We start from the raw sequence: 23,982 nt of genomic DNA, 5'->3' as shown, positions 1-23,982 counted from the left end.
CCCGCCCCCCGCCCAGGGGTGTGTGTGTTTGGATGAATCCGCAGTGACACTTCCCACTATGGCCAAATTTTTCTGAGCCTCAGTTTGCTTGTCTGTGAAATGAGAATGCTGGTGCCTCATGGGTGTGGGAGACTCTTCTGAGTGTCCTAAGTGAAGAGCACAGCAGTGAGGTGCCAGGATGTTAGTAACGATTGTTTTCTGCTTCTCTTGGACTTTCTAAGAGAAAGTCCTAGTACCAGGCCGGGACATTAGGCCTTGGTGAGGGGTGGTGGAGGTCCCCCACCCCAGCTGTCCTCTGGGAGTTCTTGAGTACGTCACCTCTCCTGGCCTTGCTGAGGCTGTCCCAGCATGGGGCAGTTTTTGTCTTTTTAAAGATTTATTATGGAAAATTTTCAATATTAAAGTGAAAATAGTATAATAGATTGCCATAGACCCATCACTTAGTCTCTAGCAGTTAGATACCTTTTGCCAATTTTGGTTCTTTTCTCCTTCTGTGAGGGTCCCCCTCTCCTTTTCATATTTTATTTATTTTTATAATATTTGATATGCATACAATAGCTGCGGTGTCCGCCGCAGGTACGAGGGGTGAGACAGTGGGGAGCAGAACAGGTGGGTTGATTGAAACACGCTGCTGAGGGTAGCAGCGGGGAGACAGGAGAGGTCTGCCATGCCATGTGGGTCACTCCCTGGCCAGGATTGAACTCATGTTGCAGTGGCTGGCAATGGCTTCATAGTACTGAGATTTAACCCCCTGTGCCACCAGCAGGCCCTCCCCCCTTTCATAAACAGTATCAACTTGAGGCCCCTCTGGTGGTGCAAGGAATTAAAGTGCAGCACTACGAAGCTGTCTGCAGTCGTGCTGTCTGCAGTCACTGCAGTGCAAGTTCCTTCCCCAGCGGGGGAGGTGACCTACAGATCACTGACCCTCTGGCTGCTCCCTCAGCAGTGTATTTCAGTAGCTCTGCCTGCTCTGCTCCCTACTCTGTCTCTGGTGAATCCTCTCTGGCTTGTAACCCAGTTCTTGTGTGCATGAATAAATCTTAAGAACAACAACAACAATATTATCAGGCTTAACAAAATTAACAATGATGATGCACTGTCTCATACCCGGGCTGGCTTCCGGTTTCTCTGTCTGCCCCACGGTGCCTTCTGGCTGTGGATCCCAGCGCTGCTCACATCAAGCCTCTCCCGCACTAGACTTGTGTCCATGGTGTTGGTCCTGTTGCCTTGGCAACGTCGTGATGTCACAGAGCCAGTTATGAGTGCCCCAAGAATGTTGAGGGAAAGGGAGACACAGAGCCTATTGCTCTTTTGGTTTTTGGTCCATGAACCTAGGTAGTAAGGACACTGAAAAACATGTGCAAGACCCAGAGCTTTATGTCAAGAGTTTCCTGCCTCTGAAAATCCCTCTGAGGTCCTACCCCTGTGGCTGCTTCACCACGTCCTAAGTCGAGGGAAGGTCTTGGGGGCTTTGGCTCCTTGCCTTCGCTCCTAGCAAACGATTTTCCTGCAGGGTTGGATCTGGGGATCCTGGACATGCATTATGCCTGTTGTTAAACATTTGAAGAGGCGTGGCCGCCTTGTAATTTTTGTAATTTGTCCCTAGTTAATAGGTCATTCAGAGCCTACCCAGGCCATTTGTTGAGAGTTTGGGCAGTTTATGACCATAACCCTGACCTTCACATTACCCTAGCTGCCTCTTGTCAAGGGCGCTTATGATCTTCAGGTAACAGTCACAACTCCCATGAGTTTCCATCTTTCGGGGTTTTTGTTTTGTTTTTGCTTCTCTTTTTAAACTAGATGGAGCCCCAAACCCAGTCCCCTTTCAGCTCTCATCCCACCCTCTTGTCTAGAAAGCTTCCATACCCCAGACTTCATCTTGGTAACGGGCCTTTGTCCCATCTTCCAGGATCCAGTTCTCCCTGTGGCTTTTCCTCCCAGTCAGCCATTTGGTTCTTGTAACACCTAGGTGGCTGCTGAAGAAGGGGCGATGGCAACTTGGCAGTTCAGTCCTTGGGACCTGCTGGCAGGGCACTGTGCGGCCAGGTCAGGCTGGGAGCCATGTAGATAGCTGGTCCCTGTGGGAGCCGGCTGTAACCGTCTGTGGACAAAACACTGCCCGGCAGGCTTCCAGCGGTGCAGGGCTGTCCGCAGCATATACCCACTCCTGCTCACCGGTTTTTAAAGCCAGTAGGTGCTATTTGGTCCTGAACTGTGTGCCTCCCACCCAGCCCCCATGTCAGGGGCTTTGCGCCTAGCTTGTCTAACCCCCACAGCTCTTTGAGGTGGGAACTCAGTTACTCCAGGGTACAGATGAGGAGCACTGGGGTTGGGTTGCCTGGAGCACAGGCTAGGGAAGAGACCAGGAGGGTTGAGTTCCTTGTCCTAGGCTGGTGGATGGAGCCGGCCCGCTGGGAATGTGAGGTTTCTTTGCCAGGCATGGTGTTTGCCAAGTCCTTGGTTTTGACTACGCCATGTTCTTCTGCACCCCTGGAGAGGGCCAGTGGGCATTCTTAGGGATGGACGTTCAGATGTAGTCTTTGACCTGAGGGGAAGGGCCACCATCTCTTCAGGGGGCCGCTTCAGTGTGCTGGCAGCCTGGTTCACGTGGCACAAGGCAGATGTGACCCCGGGCCTTACCTAGACACGGCGTGGCCTCTTCCCCTTTCCGTCCCGTCACCAGTTCTGGGCGATCTCTCTTGGCGCTCGGTCACCTGCTCTGCAGGCCATCTGCCAGCCATGCCAGTCCGGCTCTGGGGACAAGTGTTTTGGCTGGGCCAGCACTGCAGGGTTTCTCTAGAAGGCTTGTCTCAAGAGGCTTTGGCAGGTCTAGGTAGAAATGATTAGCCCAGTGGGACTTCCCCCACTTTTCTTGGAGGATTATGTCACAGTGTGTTAGGCCTCCTCCCTCCGCTTTAACCCCACTCTCATGTGGGTTTTGCAGGTATTCTGCAGCAGCACCTCGTAAGCCTGCTTGCTGCCCTGTGCAACCACCCTGTGCCGCCACATGGCCGCAGGACTTCTGCCCTCTGTCCCAGCGGGTGTATGTTGGTCTCTTTCTATTGAAGTGAATCTGAAAAGAACAGACCTCATTCTCAGGCAGGACATTTGGCTGCGAAGCTGCAGTGAGTAATCAGGGCCTGCTGTCAGGTGACAAGAGGCTTGCCCAGGCTCTGGGGCGTGTGGGGCACAGCATGGCCAGGCGCCACTGAGAATGCCCAGTGTCACCTTCCAGTGTCCCCTCTGCTGTTCCCTGCTTCTTCTTAAGCGATCAGCAACTTTTTTAGCCTTTCTCAGCTTCTGCCATCTTGAGGGAAAGATTTTCAAGTGCCCAGCGCCCAGTTGGTAAAAAGTGTAGGTAAAGTCTCACCGAGTCACACGCGCCCAGTGCTGTCGGCGTACAGATAGCAGAGAATCCGGATTCTCTTTGGCTCAGAGTCTTTGTGGGCTGGATTTGTATGCCGTGTTTCTGTCTTGGAAAGTCCTAGAATCATTCCTGGTGATGGCTCAGGCCCTGGAGTGTCTTGGCTGGCCTTTCGTACCCTTGCCTCAGGGGCAAAATGTGAAGCAGCCTATGCCTTCGTCCAGGGCGTCAGTGGGACAGGGACGGGGGCCACATGTCCTCGCCCTCGAGCAGCAGAGCTGAGGGCGTATCTGGGGTGCCAGCCAGCTCTGGCTCACTGCCCCAGCCCCCTGTTACCGAGGCTGTCTCGGGGCACAGGCTCTGTTGTGGTAGTCTCCTGCAGGAGCAGCGCCGAAATCGAGGTTCTTGCCTCGAGTAGGTACGGTGCTGGGCATGGTGCTCAGAGCACTGTGGCCTCAGGGGTGTTGGAGGCGTCCTCCCCTTCCACTTCTGACTTCATGGGTGCGGGAAGAACAGGGACTCAGAAGGAGGAAACCGTGTATTTCTGGCTTTCTCTGTGTGTTACCCACCGGCTGTGACCCCCCACAAGTGCCTTTGCCTACTCTCCCTGTAAGTCCCATGTGTCTGAAACATGAGACTGTTCCCCTGCCCCTTCATCTGGGACAGGTTCCTCCTGGCTCCAGGGAGGTCTTTGGCTGTTTGCAGTCCCCATGGGTGTCAGGGTGTGTGCACCCACCCCGCCCTTGACTTTGGTCCCCCGAGCATCTTCCTTCCAGAGTGTGGCAAGTAATGCTCTGTTTCTGCTTTTCTTCAGTAAATATCAGCCTTTACTCTGCCATCTATCTTTGGGCCTTGCCCCGCTCCACCATGTCTGTCTGGCCTGTCTCTGCTTCTCCTGAGCTGCTACCCCCTGGCCCGCCCACACTGTCCCCTCTAGGGCCCCTGGTAGCTCCGGGACCATCTCCAGGCCGCTGAGTGACAGCTTCTCCCCCCTCTGGGAATTTGTCACAACCGGTTTCCCCAGTCGGGCACTGCCTCTGCTGTGGGTGAGGCCTTCCCCTCTGCCCCTCTGGCAGAGCTCTGTGCCTCCTGTGGCCGCGCCCCACGAGTGCCTCACTTGTCAGGAATGCTGTCCAGTTGACCTGGCGTCTTCACATGGCTTGGCCCAGGGCGACCTGGCTCTTCACATGAGGTGGAAAGCCCGCGGGCTCCCAGCTCTGTATTGTTGCCTTTGAAACATCAGAAGCGTGTGGTGTCCTGCATTCTGTGTGAGAGCTGCCCTTGGCCTCCGTGGGGCTGGCCCTGGGCCCTGGCCCCTTTGAATTGGGAATGAGAGTTAAGGGAAAGCCCTTTCTGGGGGTCTCCTTGACACGGAGCCTGGCAGGGGAGGGGAGTGCGTGTGGAGTGAGGGGGAGAACAAAAGGGAGCCAAGGGGCCTGAGGGAAGGGGCTGAGCGGGATGTTTTCACCAGGAAGCCCTTCCGACCCTCTGGGGAACCTCTGGGCCCTGGCCAATGAGCTGCTTCCGCACTGACTCCACCTAGACCCTTTTTTGCCTCCATGCGTTGCCTTTGGAGGTTAGGTTTTGGGGTCCTGGTTTCTTCGTGTCTAGTTAATTTAGAAGGAAGGAATATTTTTAAAGCTCTCGTGTACATTTCCAAGAAGAACTTAAGGGAACATTTGAAACATGTTTAAATTTTCTTTTTTTTCTAAACCAGCTCCTGTACTTGTGAAAACTGTGGGTTTGGCTCAAAAACAGGATTCTTTTCTCAGCTTCTCCCTTCCTGACCCTATCTGTCCTCTCCCTGCCCCCAAAGTGTGCTGATAACAGACAGTCCTGTTGGCAGCAGCTGTCCTGGTTTTTGGAGTTCAGCATTTGGGGTGACAGAGTAGACAGCCAGGGAGTCTGTAGAGTGGGGAGCCAGAAGGGGTCCGGGAGGCAGTGTGAGTCAGGTGGGAAACGAACACAGCAGCGGCCAGGGCCAGGGCCATCCTGTGCCAGCTGCCCCTGCCTCCTCCAGCCACTCAGTCTCCTGCCTGCGCCCCAGCACCCTGGAGCTGCCAGGCGGTGCCAGACCTTGGAACCCCAGGGGCAGGGCCCGCTCACCATGGTTCCCTTGGGCCTTTGTAACATTGCCTGGTGCTCGCGGCCTCTCCAGGGTTAGGGCCCGGGCATCTGCGGGCTGTTCTCAGTGAGCACCACGGCCCTCTCCACTAGCCTCATCTTCCTCCCGCCTGCTGCCAGCAGTCCGGGCCCCGGCAGCACCCTGCTGCTGTGGGAGCAAGGCTGTCCGTGTTTCCTGGGAGAAGCGGCTTCTGTGGGCCAGTGCCCGTCAGAAACACGCAGACAGTGCTACCTGAGTCCCACTTCATTACCGGCACAAGATGGCGAGTCCCTTGACTCCCCTGACCCCAGAACTTCAGCCCTTTCTTCTAAGCGCTCCAGTCTGGGGGGCCTTTTGGGGAACCTGACTTTGGCGTGGTCCAGGGGTTGGTGGCAGTACCTTTATAAAGACCAGACCTTTTGGGGGAGCGTGAGAGGTGGAACTAGAGACTGTGGCCCCCACGCCTTCCCTGGACCTCTCGTGGGGGTTGACCACTCTCGTTCCCAGCAGCCTCGGCCAGCCCCTCGCCCTCCAGGGGTCTCCTCAAGCCCCACGTTCATGTTGGTTTTGGGGTTCATTTGTAGGGAAGATGGCGAGTTGGAAGAAGGTGAACTGGAAGATGATGGGGCCGAGGAAACCCAGGATACCTCAGGAGGGCCGGAGAGGAGTCGGAAGGAAAAGGGGGAGAAGCACCACAGTGATTCTGATGAGGAGAAGTCTCACCGGAGACTGAAGCGGAAGCGGAAGAAAGAGCGGGAGAAGGAGAAGAGGCGGTCGAAGAAGAGGAGGAAATCCAAGCACAAAGTAGGCCTGCAGGGTTGGGGCTCTTGGGGGCTGCCGCTGCCTGGCACTGGGCTGGTCTGGCAGGCCAGAGAGCACTGATAATAGTGTTGCTTCTTCCCCAGTTGGGTAAAGGCCCCTTTAAAGAATTGGTAGCTCATGCTCCATGGCCACCAAATGCCCCTAGGTGAGGTGTCTCTGAGCCGAGCACAGAACCCTTCTGGCACTCTCCAGCATGGCTTCTCCAGGGTTGACTCCACCAGATGGGCCTGCCTGTGACGGGGTCACTCAGTCCCTGCCCTGTCCCCGCAGCGCCACGCTTCCTCCAGCGATGACTTCTCGGACTTCTCAGACGAGTCGGACTTCAGCCCCAGCGAGAAGGGGCACCGCAAGTACCGCGAGTACAGCCCCCCGTACGCTCCGGTGAGTGGCGGCGCCAGCGCCTGCCGAGCGCCCGCCGCCCCACGTGGCCAGCGCCCAGGCGGGGACTGAGACCTGGGGTGCCCAGCCCCAAGCGTGGAGCCGGGTTGAGCCCAGGCCGTGCCCTGAGGTTAGGGCCCCCAGCTTTAGGTGGGGCCCGCCGCGGGGTACCCAGAGGCTGGCGGCGTGCCCAGGGCCGCAGGCAGGCGTGCAGCGGGCGCAGTGGGGGTGCCTGTGGTCCAGGCCCACGGCCAGGGCTGACTCCCTCCTGTCCCCTCAGTCCCACCAGCAGTACCCCCCGTCACACACCACATCCCTGCCCAAGAAGGCCTACTCCAAGCTGGACAGCAAGGGCTACGGCATGTACGAAGACTACGAGAACGAGCAGTACGGGGAGTACGAGGGCGACGAGGACGATGACCTGGGCAAGGATGACTACGACGACTTCACCAAGGAGCTGAACCAGTACAGACGTGCCAAGGAGGGCAGCAGCCGGGGCCGAGGTGAGGCCACCGCGCCCAGCCCCACCCCACCCCCGGCGTGTCTCCGACCCGGGCTCAGGCAGCGCAATGGCCAGTGTGTGCCGGTCGGGGCGGGAGGAGCCCGCGCTCCCCTCTGGGCTAGGGCCGCCGCACAGGCCTCAGCTCTCAGTGGCCGCCTCCCCCTCTCCAGGCTCCCAGTTGCCTCACCTGACCAGGTGTGTCTGCCACCCATGGATTGCCACACCTCTGACCTTTGAACGTGTGGCATTGGGAGGGCAAGGGCCCAGCCATTGTAACTACCCTCTTCTACGAGATTTCCCAGAATCTGGAAGGCGGCTTTGGCCGGGCATTCTTCCCTCAGCTGACACTCCTGGACAGGCCCTGCTCTCAGGGGAGCGTCTGGTCTTCAAGTTAAATGAGTAAAGGGAGCAGATAAAATTAACACCAGCAGTGTGTGCTATCGGCCTAATACATTCACAGTCTATTTCTGCACACAATCGAACTAGACAGGCGTGGTCTTCAGTACTCTTTCACTTGGTCCGAAATCCAGTGTGCCCCCTTCACTTACTGCATCTCCTACTTTTGCTCAGCCACTCTGTGGACGCTCAGGAGCTACGTGTGGCTGGTGGCTGGGGTGCGGTGGTGGCAGGCTCCTGAATGCTGCGGCCCTCGTGGAGAGGCCAGCGGCTGCTGAAAAGGCTGCCCAGAGCAGCAGGGAAGGCTTTTGGAGGGGGGGCGAAATGATTGACTCTGGGGTCAGAGGGTGGGTTGACGGCACTCTCTTGGGTGGGGTTTACTCTTGTTTGGGGCTCTGGCTCACTAACCGAATCTCCCTGCAGGCAGCCGGGGCCGGGGCCGGGGCTACCGGGGCCGAGGGAGCCGAGGAGGGTCTCGAGGCCGAGGCATGGGCAGGGGAGGTCGAGGCCGTGGCAGAGGCTCCGTGGGAGGAGACCACCCGGAGGACGACGATGACTTCTATGAGGAGGAGATGGAAGTAAGCTTTCTCCAGACCCAGGGGTAACTGGTGTGGAACCGCAAGTGCTGGTGGGAAGAAAGCCTCTAGCGGCAGGCTTAGAGCGTCATTTTACTGCCCTGGGATAGGGGGAACCTTCCTGTGGGTCAGGAGTGAAGAGGTCCCAGCGGGTGAGCTCCCACTCACTATGTCCCCACCCCTGGAGCCAGGGCCTGCGTCCTGCCATTGCCGCTGGGTTCACCCACACACCCTGCCCCACCACCCTCCCCCTCTGTCCCTCCGGGAGGCCTTTCCTGCCTACATGCATCCCTGTTGGGGGCCGCTGTCTGCTGTGCAGGGGTGTCCGGGCACCCTGGCAGGTTGGCTTGGCGGTTGGGCATTCTCAAACCTGTGCAAAGGAGAACTTGGACCATTCACTGCTCAGGCTGGGGTGTGTGAAAGAGGGGTGCAGACACGGTGTGCTGTGGCTCGCCGGCCCACCTGGGTCTGGCGCTTGAGTGTGCGAGGGCGTGGGTCCTTGCCTGACACCTCCTGCTCTCCTCTCCCTGATATGCCAGTACGGAGAAAGTGAGGAGCCCCTGGGAGACGAGGATTACGACGAATATTCCAAGGAGCTGAACCAGTACCGCCGCTCCAAAGATGGCCGAGGACGAGGTGGGCACCCTGGGGGGAGCATGGGGGCCTCCTGGAAGCTGCTGTGTGAGGAGGCTCCTTGGGGAGGCAGCCATTAACACTGTGCTCTCCGTAGGGCTCAGTCGGGGCCGAGGCCGGGGCTCCCGAGGTCGGGGGAAAGGCATGGGCCGGGGCCGGGGCCGAGGTGGCCGGGGCGGAATGAACAAAGGCGGCATGAACGACGACGAGGACTTCTACGACGACGACATGGGGGTGAGCAGGCGCTTCGTTCCCATCCGGTGTTTTCAGTCAGGGCCCCTTCTCGACCTCTTCTCCTTTAATGAGATGTCCTCTGAGGCCCATCCTGGCCCCCTGCTCCCTTCAGTTGATCCCCAGAAGGCCAATCAGCACTAATCGTCTCTCACAGGGGACGTGCCTCTGGTGAGACCCTCTGCTGATGCACCTGCAGTCACCTGTAATGAGTCTCTGAGGTTCAGGAGGTTCTAGGTGACCCTTTCTGTTAGCTTTGGAGTTTTGGGGAAGGCGGGTACCCAGACCCCACAGAGCCTTACTGTTGGAGCGGCCTCTGGTCAGTGCTCTTGCTAACTCCCACCCCTCCGTGAAGGGCGTGCGCTTCTCCACTGGCCGGCTTCCTTGCCCTCATCTCGGCCTGTCTCCACCCGGCCTGCACAGGCCCTTCCCTCCCGTCCTCACGAGCGCTCTCTTCCTTACAGGACGGCGGAAGCTACCGGAGGGGTGACCATGATAAGCCCCACCAGCAGTCCGACAAGAAGGGCAAAGTCATCTGCAAGTACTTCGTGGAAGGACGGTGCACATGGGTAAGGGGGCAGAGGAGAGTCTGGTGGGGTGCCCGCTGTGGGCCCTTGGCGCTGTGGGTGTTGAAGACCGTGTACCTAGGATTCCCTGCTATGGAGAGATGCCTGGGACCTAGAAGACTTGGTTCTCCTCCCAGATGATTGAAGACCCAAAGCAACATGGGGTTTTCTTGTTTTGTTTTAGTAGAATTTTTTGGCCAAATTTTTCATCCTATCCCTATGTCCTCACACATACTGGTAGGATGGATGTTAGTGCAGAGATGTGCTACGTACCATTTACCTTATTGCAAACTTCGTGTTAGAGAGAGAGCTCTTAAGGCATCCTGAGAGAATAGGTGGGGTGGGAAGATCGGCTTAGCCTTGACCTTCACGGTAGAATTCATTACCAGAAGATGGACCATTTGAACAGTGCTGTAGGAGCTCAGTGTAATCTAGTCTCAGTCAACCATTCAGCTTTTTTTTTTTTTTTTTTTTTTTTTTTAAGATTTACTTATTTGTGCATACAGAACTGGGGTACAGGCTAGAGGTGCAGGGGCGGTGAGAGGATTCACCAGAGACAGAGTGGGGAGCAGAAAAGGCCAACTGACAAAGTACACTGCTGAGGGAGCAGCGAGAGAGGTCATGGGATCAAACTCAGGCTGCAATGGCTTTAGCTTCTTAGTGCTGTGCTTTACCCGCTTTGCCACCAGGGAGGGCCCTAGTTGGTTTTTTTTGTTTTTTTTTTTTTTAAGATGTGTTTATGAATACAAGAACTGGGGTATAGGCCAGAAGTGTGGGGGGTTGAGAGGATTTACCACAGAGCCAAAGTGGGGAACAGAACAGGTAGATTAGCAGAAATACACTGCTGAGGTGAGCAGCGGGAGACAGGAGAGGTCTGCTGCGCATGTGAGTCACTCCCTGGCCGGGGATTGAACTCATGCTGCAGTGGCTGCAGATGGCTTCACTGTGCTCTACTTTAACACATTGCTCCACCAGGAGGGCCTGGCCTCCAGTCAGCTTTTTTTTTTTTTAAGAGGAAAGTAGTGGACATCTCCAGGAATAGCTACACTTGTGTGTCCATCTTAGAAAAAGATGTAATGTGTATATAAGCATTGTGGTCCTTAATATAGTCGCAGTTTATATTTGGGAATGTGAAGTACATGAAGCAAAATGAAGCAAAATGAAAGAAAACTGAGTTGCCTTTCCTGGGTGTAGGAGAATGGTTCTAGAACACTTCCCGCCTGCATTTACCTGAACCTTGTTCATGCCGTGTTCAGCTGCAGGTAATGGGAAACTCAGCTGCACCCTGCTGCTTAAATATAGCAACACGCGTCTGTCAGAACAAGACGTCTGGGCTGGGTCGGCCATGAAGGCTGGTGCTGGGGCTTAGGGCCCTGAAGCTCGTCCTGCCTTTTAGTCCACTCTCTAAGCATGTGGCTTTTGTCCCCCTAGTTGCACAGTGAATGCTGTGCCTTCTGGCGTCAGTTTAAGGGCAGTAGGAAGACATTGGTGAAGGGATTCTTAAGTTCAACATGCCGTGCTTCCTGGGAATTTTGACCTACTCTTCTTTGGTCAGAACTGCAAGGGAGGCCAGGAAGAAGAGTAGTTTCAGTAGGCGTGTCTTTCCAGACAAAATTGGGGTTCTGTTAGCGATAAAGTGTAGGCCTGAAGAGTGACTGTTAAAAGAGTGTGGAACAGCAGGTAGATCAGAGAAAGGGAGAAGGGAAGAGGAGGTGTGGGGAAGAAGCGGTCGGAGGCTTGTGGTGAGGGCGGGGAGTCTGGCGGTGTGCTTTATGGGGACCCGCGCTGATCCTGTCCTGGCCAGCCCCTCCCTGATTCAGGGTGACAGGAGTGGCCTCCCTCTGCAGAAGGGTAAGTGCCTGACTCCTGCTGAGCTTTTCCCGGCTTCCCTTGCAGGGAGACCACTGCAACTTCAGCCACGACATCGAGCTACCAAAGAAGCGTGAACTGTGCAAGTTTTACATCACCGGGTTCTGTGCCAGAGCCGAGAACTGCCCCTATATGCATGATATCCTTTTGGCCACCCACAGCTGAGCTGTCGGAGGGGACAGGACTTTCCCTCCCGTGCTCACAGCTGCCCTTCGCTGCGTGGCTCTGCAGCTGCCTCCTTTACCCTCGCGGCTGACCTGCGATGCGAGTCTGCTCCCCTTCTGCAGATGAGTCAGCTGGGGTGCTCTGCGCGCTGCTCAGGCCTCTACCCTTGCCTGTCGCCTCTCTGGCTGTGTAACTGTGGTGCTGAACTTCCCTCACCCTGGGGACCTAACAGCCCTGGGCCAGCGAGGCGGGAGAAGCACGGAGCAGAATTCTGGACAGCGCGGGCCTCGTCCAGGGGCTGAGGCCCGTCTGCTTGCTCTGGGGCTGAGGCCTAAGTTGGTTCCTGCTCTGGGCTCTGGTTTCTTCACCTCCAGACACGGGTGGATTCTGCCCGGGGCAGGGTGTGGGGTGGGGGTGGAGGGGACCCTGCTCAGGTGAAGCCTTTGCCTTAATTTGCGATGAACGCGACTTCCCGTGCAAGCTGTACCACACTACGGGGAGCTGCATCAATGGGGACGACTGCATGTTCTCCCACGACCCGCTGACTGAAGAGACTCGGGAGCTCTTGGATAAGGTGAGGGGGGTGCAGGGCCACAGCTGTGGGGAGCAGGAAGGTGCTGTCCATCGAGTGGGGCAGCTTGGCCTGGCGGTGTGATTGGGAGTAGGGTGTTTGCGCGCCTGCGTCCTCTCTGGCTGATAGTCTGCTGCTGCTCTCCCAGCAGGCGGTTACAAGAGGGGGTGTTGCCTGGGGGGGGGGTCTGCATGCGTTTCTAGTGGTTTTTTTAAGCTGTCCCTTAGCAGATCCCAGGTACACAAGAGCTGAGGTTGGGGTGGATTCTGTTTGGGTGGAAATGTCCAGCACCCCTTCCAAGGTTGATGGTTCCATTGTGCAACACAGTAGGAGGGAGAGTTTGGTGGAGGGGGTTGGAGGCGGGGTGGGGTCGGGTGGGGAAGACTCACCAGGTCACCTTGGAAATGTCATTGTAGCTGTTAATCTTCTTGAGGACAGGGGTCAGGCTTAGGGTTTCAGGGACCCCAGGTTCTTGTTCATGCATCCCAGAGAAAGGGTGAAAGAACACGTGCCCTCTTGAATAAAGGCTTTCCTGCCGCTAGTTCCCAGAGCTAGGCACGGGGACTGGCCGCTGGGCTGGTGGCAGTCAGTGTGTCAGCCAGTGACCAGCGTGGGCTGGAGAAGGAGCTTGCTCCAGGAACAAGGAGACCATCCGCTCCCCTTGGAGAGGACTCCTGGACAGAGTTCTCATCTTGCCAGGCCCTTTAGGGACCCGTTACCCTGGGTGTTATAACCTGTAGCCATACTGCCTGTGCGAGTTAAGACCTGTTGCAGGCAGTTGGGAGAGTAATGGTTCCGCTTGGCATCTGGACAACTGGCGCGTCTCTGACAGAGGAGCGCCCCCTGCTGGTGGCTGGCCAGGCGCACTAGACAGGGCATCCAGTGGGCTGACGGACCCAGAGTCCATTTACCTCTGGTAGCCAAGCTAAGAACAAGGGAAAAGAAGCAGATGACGTGAATTTTATTACTATATCTTTTTAAAGTCCATAATGCAAAGTATCATTTCAATAGATGATATGTGCTGAAAAAATTTAAGGCCTGTTTGGGTGGGTACTAAGGACAGTTTCATCTGTGGACAGTGGCCACACGTTGCCCAGCTCAGCTCTAGCTACTGTATCAAAAGCCCAGTGCAAACCACGATGGCACAGTCCAGGCTCCAGCCATAGACATTTTGAAATCATCAGGATTGTCCCCTATCTAAAGCCATGTCTCACCAGGTTAAAAATGAGCTTTGAGCCTGAAAGAACCTTTCTAGAATCAAATTGGGGTGGTCAAAAAAATAAGAGTTTACGGGCAGAGGCCTGGCTCACCCTTGGAGGCATGGGCTGCCCCTTCCCTTCGTGTCCGGGGGTAGTGACCGCTTGGGCAACCTGGCTCCTTGGTCCAAGCCACGGTGCCACTTAGGACCGGCCTTCAGCCGCCCTTCCCTGAGAGGTCGGTGGTCTTTGTCCAGCCTCCTCTGTCTTCAGACTTGCGTTCCCGCTGCTTGGTGACATTTCTGTCTGTCCAGACACACATCCGTTTTTGCCATCTGGTTTAGGTCTGAAAACGTGCTTTCCTCTGGGGTAGGCAGTGAGCGCCGGCAAGGGCGGCGCCCTCCTCCGCCAGCTGCCCCGACCCTCGGCACTGCCTCGGCACCCGTTTGCTTTGCCGCTCGCTCGCTGCGTACTTTCTGCTTCTTTGCCTTTAAAGTCCTTTGGTACGTTTAATTGCTTTTTTGTGTTTGTTCTTTACTTAGTGAATAAGTTGACATTTTCTCCAATAAGAAATTTTTAACCACTGAAAAACATAAGTCTTTTTACAGTTGTTTTATAGGCACGTGTCTTATAGTTGTGGTGTGATCCCTAAATGATGTGTGTGCTCTTACTATCAGTTCTGTGGGTTTTGACAGACGTACAGTGTCCAGTGGCTACCTCACAATGTAGGTGGAGGAAATTCATCCCATCATCTCAGAAACTACTTTGTACCCTTTCTGGTGAGCACCTCCCAGTTGCCAGGCCTTGAAGACCCCTGGTGTTGTTGGGGGGTGTCTATACCACCTCCCAGATCTGGCTGTTTTTGCTGGGTGCAAAGCACCTAAGACAGCAGATTGTGGCGGGCTGTCTGCGGCCGACAAGCGCCTCCATTGTGTGGCACCTGGCCTGCAGTTGGAGAATGTTGCGGTTGTTTCTGGCCAGGGCTCTTTCCCTTGCCCAGGAGCTTGCTACTCTGGCCACATCCTTGGCGAGACTGCACTTGCATCAGCCCCTTGCTGTGGAGAGGGTGGCTTTGACTTTTGGAAGCCTCTGATATCATCAGAAGCAGTCAGGGTAAGAGAGGTTATGGGTCCCAGCCATCCTACCCAGGATTGCTCGTCTTCTTGAGGATGTCGCAAGGTCCCCTAGAGGGGCAAGGAGGCTTGCCGGCAGCTAAGGTGGAGGAGGTGTTCTCCAGCCAGCCAGCAGGCTGTGAAGCCATCAAGTGATGGGGGCCCCCATGGCAGGCCCACCTGAGCAGCCCAGAGCAGGAGGGGGAGGCCCCCCCGGGAGTGTGACGGTTTGGGAGTCTGTGCCCATTGTGCCGGTGCATGTCCTTGGGCACTGGAGGTGAGAGAAGTGCAGTCGCTCACAGCGGGCAAACCCAGCCCTTGGAGATACAGCCAGCACCTGGGAAGGGGGCCGGCAACGGACCCTGTTCGTGGGCTGCACGTTCGTGCTTTCTCCATGGCATGGGAGGAAGTTGTGGTCAGGTTTGTTCTGTTTCATGAGGTATAGCATCGCGGAGTGTTGCCTTTGCAGCTGAGGGCACGAGTGGCCACGGAAAGGAAGTTTGCGCTACCTGAATGCAGGGGTATGTTAAGGAGACTAGACAGAGGAGACTGGGCCTGGGGCAGAGTGGAGGTGAGGGGGACAGGCCAGCCACTGGGCAGAGAAGTCAGAGCCTTAGCGCCTCTACCCCTGCGCTCCTAGCTGATGTCACGCAGCCTTAATCCAGAGTCCAGGGGGTGCTGGGGCGGGGTGCCCTTTCTGTCCTCTTGTTCATTTGTTTAACCAGCAAAGGTGAAAGAGGGCCATGTGGTGCAGCTTCCACTTCTGAGAAACGTCAGAAGGCAGGCCCGTCAAGACAGAAAGTAGGGTGGTCGTCATGGGATTGAGGGCAGCTGGGACTAGTTGCTTATTGGGTCTTCTTTTGAGGTGACTGGGAAGTGCTAGAACTAGTTAGACATGGTGATAGTACAACATCCTGAGTACACTGATGGCCCTTGAAGGGTGAAATGCTTAGTACGTTTTCTGTAAATTATTTTGCCACCAAAAGGAATGCCTCCCCTGCCTGCCATGCAGAGTAGATGCTGCCGGGACAGCGATTTGGTGCCCAAGGGCATGGTGGTCATAGGTCTTACGGCAGTAGGGCCCTGCGTCCTTGCGTTTCAGAGATCTCAAAACCCACCTGTCATCCCGTCCAGCCCTGCTGCAGCCCTGGCGTGGGAGGCTCACCCCTCTCACTCCCTCCTTTCTCACCCACAGATGTTGGCTGATGATGCGGAAGCGGGTGCCGAGGATGAGAAGGAAGTGGAGGAGCTGAAGAAGCAGGGCATCAACCCCCTGCCCAAGCCACCCCCTGGCGTGGGCCTCCTGCCTACCCCTCCTCGGCCCCCTGGCCCCCAGGCCCCAACCTCTCCCAATGGCCGGCCTATGCAGGGTGGCCCCCCACCACCCCCGCCGCCGCCGCCACCACCTCCCGGGCCCCCTCAGATGCCCATGCCAGTGCACGAGCCGCTGTCTCCACAGCAGCTGCAGCAGCAGCAGGACATGTACAACAAGAAGATCCCCTCCTTGTTTGAGATCGTGGTCCGGCCCACCGGGCAGCTGGCTGAGAAGCTGGGTGTGAGGTGAGTGCCGGTCAGGCCGACATTCTGGGGCCAGCCAGGCTCCGTGACGGGGCCAGCGTCCTGCCTCTCTGCACAGCTGAGGTATCCTCCTTGGAGGACCCCACGCCTCCTCAGCAGTGTGGCCGCCACCCTTGCCTGTGGCCCCTCTCACAAGCCCCGTTTCCTCCTCCTAGGTTCCCCGGACCCGGTGGACCCCCGGGGCCTATGGGCCCTGGGCCCAACATGGGACCCCCAGGACCGATGGGTGGCCCAATGCATCCTGACATGCATCCCGACATGCACCCCGACATGCATCCCGACATGCACCCCGACATGCACCCTGACATGCCGATGGGCCCTGGCATGAACCCTGGCCCACCCATGGGACCCGGTGGCCCCCCAATGATGCCCTATGGCCCTGGAGACTCCCCGCATTCTGGAATGATGCCCCCCATCCCGCCAGCCCAGAACTTCTATGAGAACTTCTACCAGCAACAGGAGGGCATGGAGGTGGAGCCCGGCCTCCTCGGGGACACAGGTGCGCAGGGCGGGCTGGGCTCGCACGGGTCCTGGGACGGTGGCATCCTCCTTGCGCCGAGTTTTGGAAGCATGAATCCGTCTGCATCTCTGTCCTGTGAGCGGGTGAACATTTTCAGTGGCATGGGGTTCAGTCCAGGAGAGCAGATTGCCATCACCAGGAACGTCCAGCTCTTAGAGGCTTTGTCGGTCGCCTGAGGTCAGAAGCAGAGTCTGTGGGGGCCGCCCCCAAGGGTGGGGCCTCCTGGCGCTCCTGGCTCAGAGCTGCTGGTGTCAACCTCACTACTCTGCCTTGTTCTGTCCTCGTGAGTCTTGCCTTCCCTTCTTGTTAAGGCTGAGGTGTGCCTGCTGTTGCCCACAGTGACACAGTTCCGGGACAGAGCTTGCTTAGCTGTACCGAAATGGGACCCGCGCGTTTCACGCTGATGGCTGCTGGGAGTGAGGCAGTCGGTGGAGAGTGGTGGGCCCTGGCGCCCTCCAGGCATATGATTGCATGTGAGCAGGAGGCCGCCCCAGGCGTACGATCTAGGCTGAGGCTGCCAGGCCTTGGAGAGGGAAGGAAGGCACGGTGGCCTTGAGAGGGGCACGGGACAGGCGTCCAGCACACGTTCTCTGGTGCCGGTAGAGAGGTGACCTCGGCAGAAGGATGACAGGGTTGTAGAGGAATTCTACGGCCAAGGATGGCAGGGGCTAGAAGGACAACTTCTGTGCTTGGCAGAGGTCAGGGGGCTGCAGGAAAGCAGGAGGGCTGGTTGGGAGGACAGGCGGTGCCTGCCGGGGCTGGCAGGCCTCTCCCTGGGATGGCAGATGTCGCTGGAGGTGGGCGATTCCAGGCTCCCTGGCACCAGAAGTGCTACTGAGACAGCTGTGGCGGCATGGGGGTACATTGCCACTTCTCTGGCACTCTCCTCCTCTGCTGTGGGTACCAATTACCCACTGGACAGCCTCTTGGGGTCCTTTGGGGGCGGTCAGACATCCAGGCCAGAAGTGCATGTGAGTCTTGGGCATCTTAGGTGGTGTTTGAAGCTGTGTGAATAGGTGTTTGGGGAGAGGACCAGAGGTCAGGAGGACCTGTGGCATGTTCTCAAATGGTAACAGCAGGCTGCCGACAAGGGGGTGCTGACCTTCCTGCTCTCCCCTCCCCGCTTAAAAGAAAAAAAGCATGCCAAGAACATGCTTGGGAAAAGGTCTGGATGGGGGACGGAACCAAAGTGGGCCAGGCTGTTTACCGCAGGTGTCTCTGAAGTCTCTTGTGAAAAACAGCTCAGGGTCCAACCCCTGTGTCGTGAAGTCCACCCTTTCGAAGTTTGCTGACCAGGGTTTCTGGTACGGGCCCAGCGCCCCCAGGTTCTGCGCCCAGCCTTTGCCACCGTGCATCCTCGGGGGTGGAGCTTGGGGTAGAAGGGCCCTTGCGCACTGCCTGCCTCGGCACTCGTGTGGAACATTTACCACAGCGGTTGCTGTCCCTGTGAGCCGCACCTCCCCACTAGCTCTGTAGCCCTGGGGGAGGGGGACATTTCATCCTCACAGTACATTTCGGGGAGCAGCACTGACCCTGGACGTGCCTCCTAGACACTGTACGCCTCACACTTCTCCCCCGTGCGCTCTGGTCTCCAGGTGCGTCCGCCGGGGCTGCTGCCCTTTCTTGGCTTAGATGTGGGGGGTTTGTGGAAGGAGGTCGCTGGTGCCCCTTGCCTGCCTGTCCTTGGGAGTGAAGGCAGGGGGCCTTTGCACCTCCCAGGTGCTGCATGGGAGAAACCACCTCGCGCACTTGAAATGCAAGGGCACGTTCAGGAAGCCCAAGAGGAGGGGCCCCCTGGGAGCCTCTGGGTGGACTTGCAGCCATAGCAGCGTTGTGTTTCGTTCTCTTCCTTGTGGAAAGTCGTTCCCCCGAGGGTGAGCTCAGGCCATGAGGGAAGCTCACCGCGAGCTCCGTCTTCTGTTCGTGGTCACAGAGAAACCTGATTTTGGGCTCACTGCAGGGGCTGAGAACTAGAGTGGAGCAAAAGTGAAGGACCCCAGCCCGTCTCCCCGACGTCATCCCAGACGGACTGTTTGCTGTCTGGCTTTTCAAAGCTTTTCCTTTGTGTTTATGAACACTGTGCACCGTTCCATCCTGTGTTTATTCCACGAGCATTTGCGCATGTCACTAAGCCTCGCTGTGAACCCCATTCTCAGCGGCTGCATCCTTGTGGGGCCTCTCGGGCAGAGGGGAGGGTCCCTGCTCTTACCCGGTGGGAGGGTTCCAGCCCAGGGCGCAGGCGGGTTGGAGGGGGCACCTTCGGCCCGTCCCAACTCGGACCCTCGGTTCTTCCCTGCCGCAGAGGACTACGGGCACTACGAAGAGCTGCCGGGGGAGCCTGGGGAGCGCCTCTTCCCCGAGCACCCTCTGGAGCCCGACAGCTTCTCTGAGGGAGGTCCCCCAGGCCGGCCGAAGCCGGGCGCCGGTGTCCCCGACTTCCTGCCCTCGGCCCAGAGGGCCCTGTACCTGAGGATCCAGCAGAAGCAGCAGGAGGAGGAGGAGAGAGCGAGGAGGCTGGCTGAGAGCAGCAAGCAGGACCGGGAGAATGAGGAAGGCACGTGTCCTCCCCAGGGGCAGGGGCACGGGCTCTCCCTGTGGGCGCAGGCCGCCGGCTGCTGTGCAGGGGAGCGGTGGGGGCGCCCAGGTCAGGCTGCTAGTTGGAGAGGTGCGTGTAGCCAGGAGGACCCCTGCCCGCAGTCTGGAAGCCACGGGGCAGCCGCACGTGCCTGAGGAAGGTGGCTGTCGGGCTGCCCTGTGTCTTGGGGATCAGTAGAGCCCCTGATCCCATTCAGGGGTGGGGGTGCGGGTGGGGGCTGGTCCTGGGAGGAGACGGCGGCTGGGCAGGGCTCCCCTCTGCCCTTGCAGCGACAGCTGCGGGGAGACGCTCACAGCCCTCCCCAGCCGTTGTTCTCGGACAGCGGGGCGCACTGGCAGCTGGTGTTGAGCAGTGGACGCTTGGTCCCCGCCAGCCGGCAGCCCGCATGCTGAGCCCGGTGGCTTCCGTGCCAGAGTGAAATGGGGCGGAAAAGTGGTGTCTAGAACCTGAAGCTGGGGGCCGCGGGTGACCTGGCTGGAGTCTGAGAACAAGCCGGGCCGTGGGGCGAGGGCAGCCCCACGCTGGGCAGCTCTGGGTTTAGCCGTCTGGAAGTTGCACATGGGCCAGTTTCTGAGTGCCCCCAGCCCTGCCCCTGGCCAGCCAGGGCTCCTTCCTGGGTCTCCCGCCGCTCTGGGAGGGCCGTGGGCAGGAGGCTGAGCCAGCGCGCGGGAGCTGAGGCAGTGCCGCTGTACCAGGCCTCCGCAGGCTGTCCCGGGCTGGGCCTGCCACACGGGTGAGGCCAGGCAGTGCTGGGCTGGAGTCTGAGCTCCGTCACCCTCTCCTGGGTGCCACGTGCTGCCCGTGCTGCTGCTGTCTCCCCTGTCTCGAGGGCATGACAGCCGCACTGCCTGCCGGGTGGCTGGGGCTGAAGTGAGCCGGCACCTGCGGCCTGCACACGGCCGCCCTGAGCTCACTGGCTCTTTGTGGCAGCCCGGGGTGGGGTGGGGGGTCCTTAAGAGAGGAGAAACTGAGGCCTCGAGAGGCAGAGGAGCCTTGGGCTCAGCGGGCCCTAGTCACTGTCCCGGGGCCAGGGGGCTGGCAGCCGTGGGGGCGGCCCCTCACCCATCCCTGCTCCTCTGTGTTCTCAGGTGACACCGGGAACTGGTACTCAAGCGACGAGGATGAGGGTGGGAGCAGCGTCACCTCCATCCTGAAGACCCTGAGGCAGCAGACGTCTAGTCGACCCCAGATTTCTGTTGGAGAGCTGAGCAGCAGTGGGCTGGGGGACCCCCGCCTCCAGAAGGGACACCCCACAGGAGGCCGGTTGGCTGACCCCCGCCTCAGCCGGGACCCCAGACTCACCCGCCATGCCGAGGCGTCCAGCGGCTCAGGCCCAGGAGACGTGGGGCCCTCTGACCCACGATTGGCTCGCTCTCTGCCCCCCGCCAAGCCTGAAGGTGGCCTTCATTCCAGCCCCGCCGGCCCCAGCAGCTCGAAGGGGTCTGGGCCACCCCCTGCAGAAGAGGAGGAAGGGGAGAGGGCCCTTCGGGAGAAGGCCGTCAGTATCCCCCTGGAGCCCCTCCCCGGGCACCCGCTGCGCGACCCGCGGTCGCAGCTGCAGCAGTTCAGCCACATCAAGAAGGACGTGACCCTGAGCAAGCCCACCTTTGCCCGCACTGTGCTCTGGAACCCCGAGGACCTGATCCCCCTGCCCGTTCCCAAGCAGGACACGGTGCCCCCCGTCCCTGCGGCCCTGCAGTCACTGGCGGCCCTGGACCCCAGGCTGCACCGTGCCACCACCTCGGGCCCCCCCAACCCTCGGCAGCGCCCGGGTACCGCCGCAGACCCCAGCCCTGCCGGCTCCAGCCTGCCTGACTTTGAACTCCTTTCTCGAATCCTCAAGACTGTCAATGCCACCGGCTCCTCGGCGACTCCCGGTGACAAGCCCAGCGACCCCCGGGTACGGAAGGCCCCCACCGACCCTCGGCTACAAAAACCGGCAGACTCTGCTGCCTCCTCTCGGGCTGCTAAGCCAGGACCCAATGACTCGCCCTCGCCAACCGCCAGCCCCAGCGGGGAGTCCTCCCCGCCAGCCACCGCCCCCTATGACCCCCGAGTGCTGGCGGCCGGCGGGCTGGGCCAGGGCGGGGGCAGTGGGCAGAGCAGCGTGCTAAGTGGCATCAGCTTGTACGACCCCAGGACTCCCAACGCTGGCGGCAAGGCTGCAGAGCCGGCAGCCGAGGCAGGCCCCCAGCCCAAGGGCGCCGAGGGCAACGGCAAGAGCGCAGGCCCCAAAGCCAAGGAGCCCCCCTTTGTCCGCAAATCCGCCCTGGAGCAGCCTGACCCCGGGAAGGCCAGCGCAGATGGGGGCGCGGGCACAGCCACAGACAGATACAACAGTTACAACCGGCCCCGACCCAAGGCCACAGCCGCCCCGGCCACGGCCGCCGCCACGGGCACCCCGCCAGCAGAGGGCGCCCCGCCCCAACCTGGCGTGCACAACCTGCCCGTGCCCACCCTCTTCGGGACTGTGAAGCAGGCGCCCAAGACGGGTTCTGGAAGCCCCTTCGCTGGCAACAGCCCGGCCCAGGAGGGCGAGCAGGACGCGGGGTCCCTGAAAGATGTTTTTAAAGGCTTTGACCCCACTGCCTCCCCCTTCTGCCAGTAGTGTTCGGTGGGTCACGCGCTCCCTGCACCTTCCTTTCCCAGGGCCATATTTAAGGGCAGCAGCAACCAGAGTTTGGGGACTTGGTGGGAGGAGCCTGGGTGTTCGTTCTTTCCTTTTTCTTTTCAGTTTTCCTTTCTCTTTTCTTTTTTAAAGTAGTACTGTCTTTGCAACATCTAAATTGTATATAACTGTCTTGGTTCTGGTTAGTGCTCCAGGCTCCCAGGCGCAAGTCCCCTGGGCTTCAGCCTGCCTGGGCCCTGCACTTGGGACTCCCTGGAGGCTGCGCCCAGCCTGGTGGCTGGGTGCCAGGCTTTCTGGGCAAGTTTGCCAGCCAGGCCCACTTCCACTTCCCCAGGACTAGAGAACTGGGCGCAGAGGAGCCCTGGACGCTGCACACCTGCATGGCCCTGCCAGAGGCACTGCCCCACGGCAGGCAGCCCTGGAAGCAGGTGTGGCCATGGGCAGGGGTGGTGCCAGCCGGCGGCAGGAAGCCTTGTACAGTCCTGTGGAGCCCTGTCAGGCTGCCATCTCTGCTCTCCTGGGGCCTCCCTGCCAGCCTCTGTCCTGGTCCTCCTGAGGCTCGCCACTTCGGAGGACTTGGGAGAGGGACCTGGGGGGAGGGGGGGGTGGCGTGGGGTGTGTCCACCTGGAGCTGCCGCCAGGAGGGAGCCCCCTCACCCAGCCCTTCATCCTCCATCAGTATTAGCTGTCCTGTCACGGCCAGGGGTCATCCCCCCCCAGGGCCAGGACCTGTCCTGGCCCACAGTAGCCAGAGAGCCCCAGAGGCCCAGCCCCGCCTCAGTGGGGCCAGCTCAAGGATCCGCGGTATGGCCGCGCCACCAGGCACCCCCGGAGGGAGTCCTGGTGTGGTCTGGGCGTGTCTGTGTGTTCTGCGCGCCTCAGGCCTCCTCAAATCCTATGTTTAGAGCCCATGTTTTGTTTCCTCCTTGGAGAGGGGGTATAGCTTTCTTCCCAGCTGTCGGGCGCACAACCCAGTGGTGTGTCACGCTGTGGGATTTATGGACACCTTCCAGAGAGTGGACCTGAAAAGAGGGTGGGGCACGATAGCCAGGACATGGTGGGGGGCTCCTGGGTTCTCTCTGGGAGAGGCCCTGGGACCCCCACTGCTGGTGGGAGGTATGGAACCAGGAGCTTGTGTCCTGCTCCCCTCGTCTGGCTGAGCCAGGAAGGAAGCCGACGACAGCCTGGGGGCCTCCAGCTCTGTCGAACCCTGCTGCGCTCCAGCCTGGCCTCAGGTGCACCCCACAGGCTTGGTCTGGAGAGACAGGCCCAGGGGGAGCTGGGGTGGGTGAGTCAGGGTCCTGGGGCAGCGCCGGCAGTTCCCCACCAGCCATCTCCTGCCTTCTGGTCCCGCCACCCGCATGCCTTGCGCGGAGCCCCATCTCTTGCTAATAATGAGGCCACGGGCCTCCGCCCCCGCCGCCTCTGCGTGGCCGGTGAGCGAGGCTCCTTACCGCGCGCCCTCTGCCCCGACAGCTGTCCGGTGGCTTGGGGCGAGAGGCAGGGAGGCCGCCCGCAGTGCAGTGTGTCCTGGCGGGGTGAGGTTTGTCTCTTTTTGTTTTTTTTTGTTTTTTTTAAGCAATCATTAGTGAGATTTTTCTTCAGCCACCCAGGACTGGCCTGGGAATGGGCTGTGGCCTGGGTGTTTTTGTAAAGTGAGAACACGCACACGGTGGATGGGTGGTTTTTTTTCCCCCCTCATTTGCGAATTTTCTTTTGTAAAAGAAATTAAATACTTTTTAAAAACTGAAATCTGTGGATGAACTAGAAGCTGGACACCCTCCTCTTGGAATATTCAGCCTAAGAACCCCATGGCACTATGAATTCACCCAGAATCTTCATTTGCCATCAGACCGAGCTTTTAAAGACAAAATTGTCCTCTGACCAGGATTGTAACAAGTGTAAATAACGATTTCAGAGCTGAAAGTTGATGGTGCAAATATGTATATAACGTACTGTATTTTTACAATGATCGCGCATGACTCCCAACCCCTTTTTGTACTTCATATCTGTCTTCCAGAGATGTCACCTGCCCTTCCCCTGTGGTCTCTTAATCCAATAATTGTATTACTGCCATTAAAGGATGCAGTTATTTTAAAAAGCCTGAGGTTCTCTCCTTTGGGTGCTGCCCCACCATTCCCTGGCTTGGACACACAGGGGTGCGGGGCCCGGCCC

General features: G+C 58.8%; 1 protein-coding gene across 2 annotated transcripts in view; it reads left to right on the top strand.

The window, feature by feature from the left end:
• ZC3H4 (zinc finger CCCH-type containing 4) overlaps positions 1 to 23,681 on the top strand; it is a 31,591-nt gene extending 7,910 nt beyond the window's left edge. Inside the window, exons 2-14 of one of the 2 annotated variants that reach the window (XM_012733794.1) lie at positions 6,053 to 6,272; positions 6,561 to 6,671; positions 6,949 to 7,171; positions 7,990 to 8,144; positions 8,681 to 8,777; positions 8,872 to 9,008; positions 9,470 to 9,574; positions 11,468 to 11,579; positions 12,070 to 12,179; positions 15,680 to 16,044; positions 16,218 to 16,561; positions 18,885 to 19,136; positions 20,267 to 23,681. In XM_012733794.1, the coding sequence (XP_012589248.1) occupies positions 6,053 to 6,272; positions 6,561 to 6,671; positions 6,949 to 7,171; positions 7,990 to 8,144; positions 8,681 to 8,777; positions 8,872 to 9,008; positions 9,470 to 9,574; positions 11,468 to 11,579; positions 12,070 to 12,179; positions 15,680 to 16,044; positions 16,218 to 16,561; positions 18,885 to 19,136; positions 20,267 to 21,786 (3,751 nt within the window). In that variant the 3' untranslated portion in view covers positions 21,787 to 23,681. The remainder of the gene's footprint in view (positions 1 to 6,052; positions 6,273 to 6,560; positions 6,672 to 6,948; positions 7,172 to 7,989; positions 8,145 to 8,680; positions 8,778 to 8,871; positions 9,009 to 9,469; positions 9,575 to 11,467; positions 11,580 to 12,069; positions 12,180 to 15,679; positions 16,045 to 16,217; positions 16,562 to 18,884; positions 19,137 to 20,266) is intronic. The other variant, XM_012733795.1, reaches the window with a different exon arrangement.
• The last annotated feature ends 301 nt before the right edge of the window (positions 23,682 to 23,982 follow it).

The sequence above is a fragment of the Condylura cristata genome, unplaced genomic scaffold (assembly GCF_000260355.1).
Source record: "Condylura cristata isolate star-nosed mole 26May11 unplaced genomic scaffold, ConCri1.0 scaffold00041, whole genome shotgun sequence".
NCBI lineage: Eukaryota > Metazoa > Chordata > Mammalia > Eulipotyphla > Talpidae > Condylura > Condylura cristata.
This window is presented reverse-complemented; position numbering and strand designations above follow the sequence as displayed.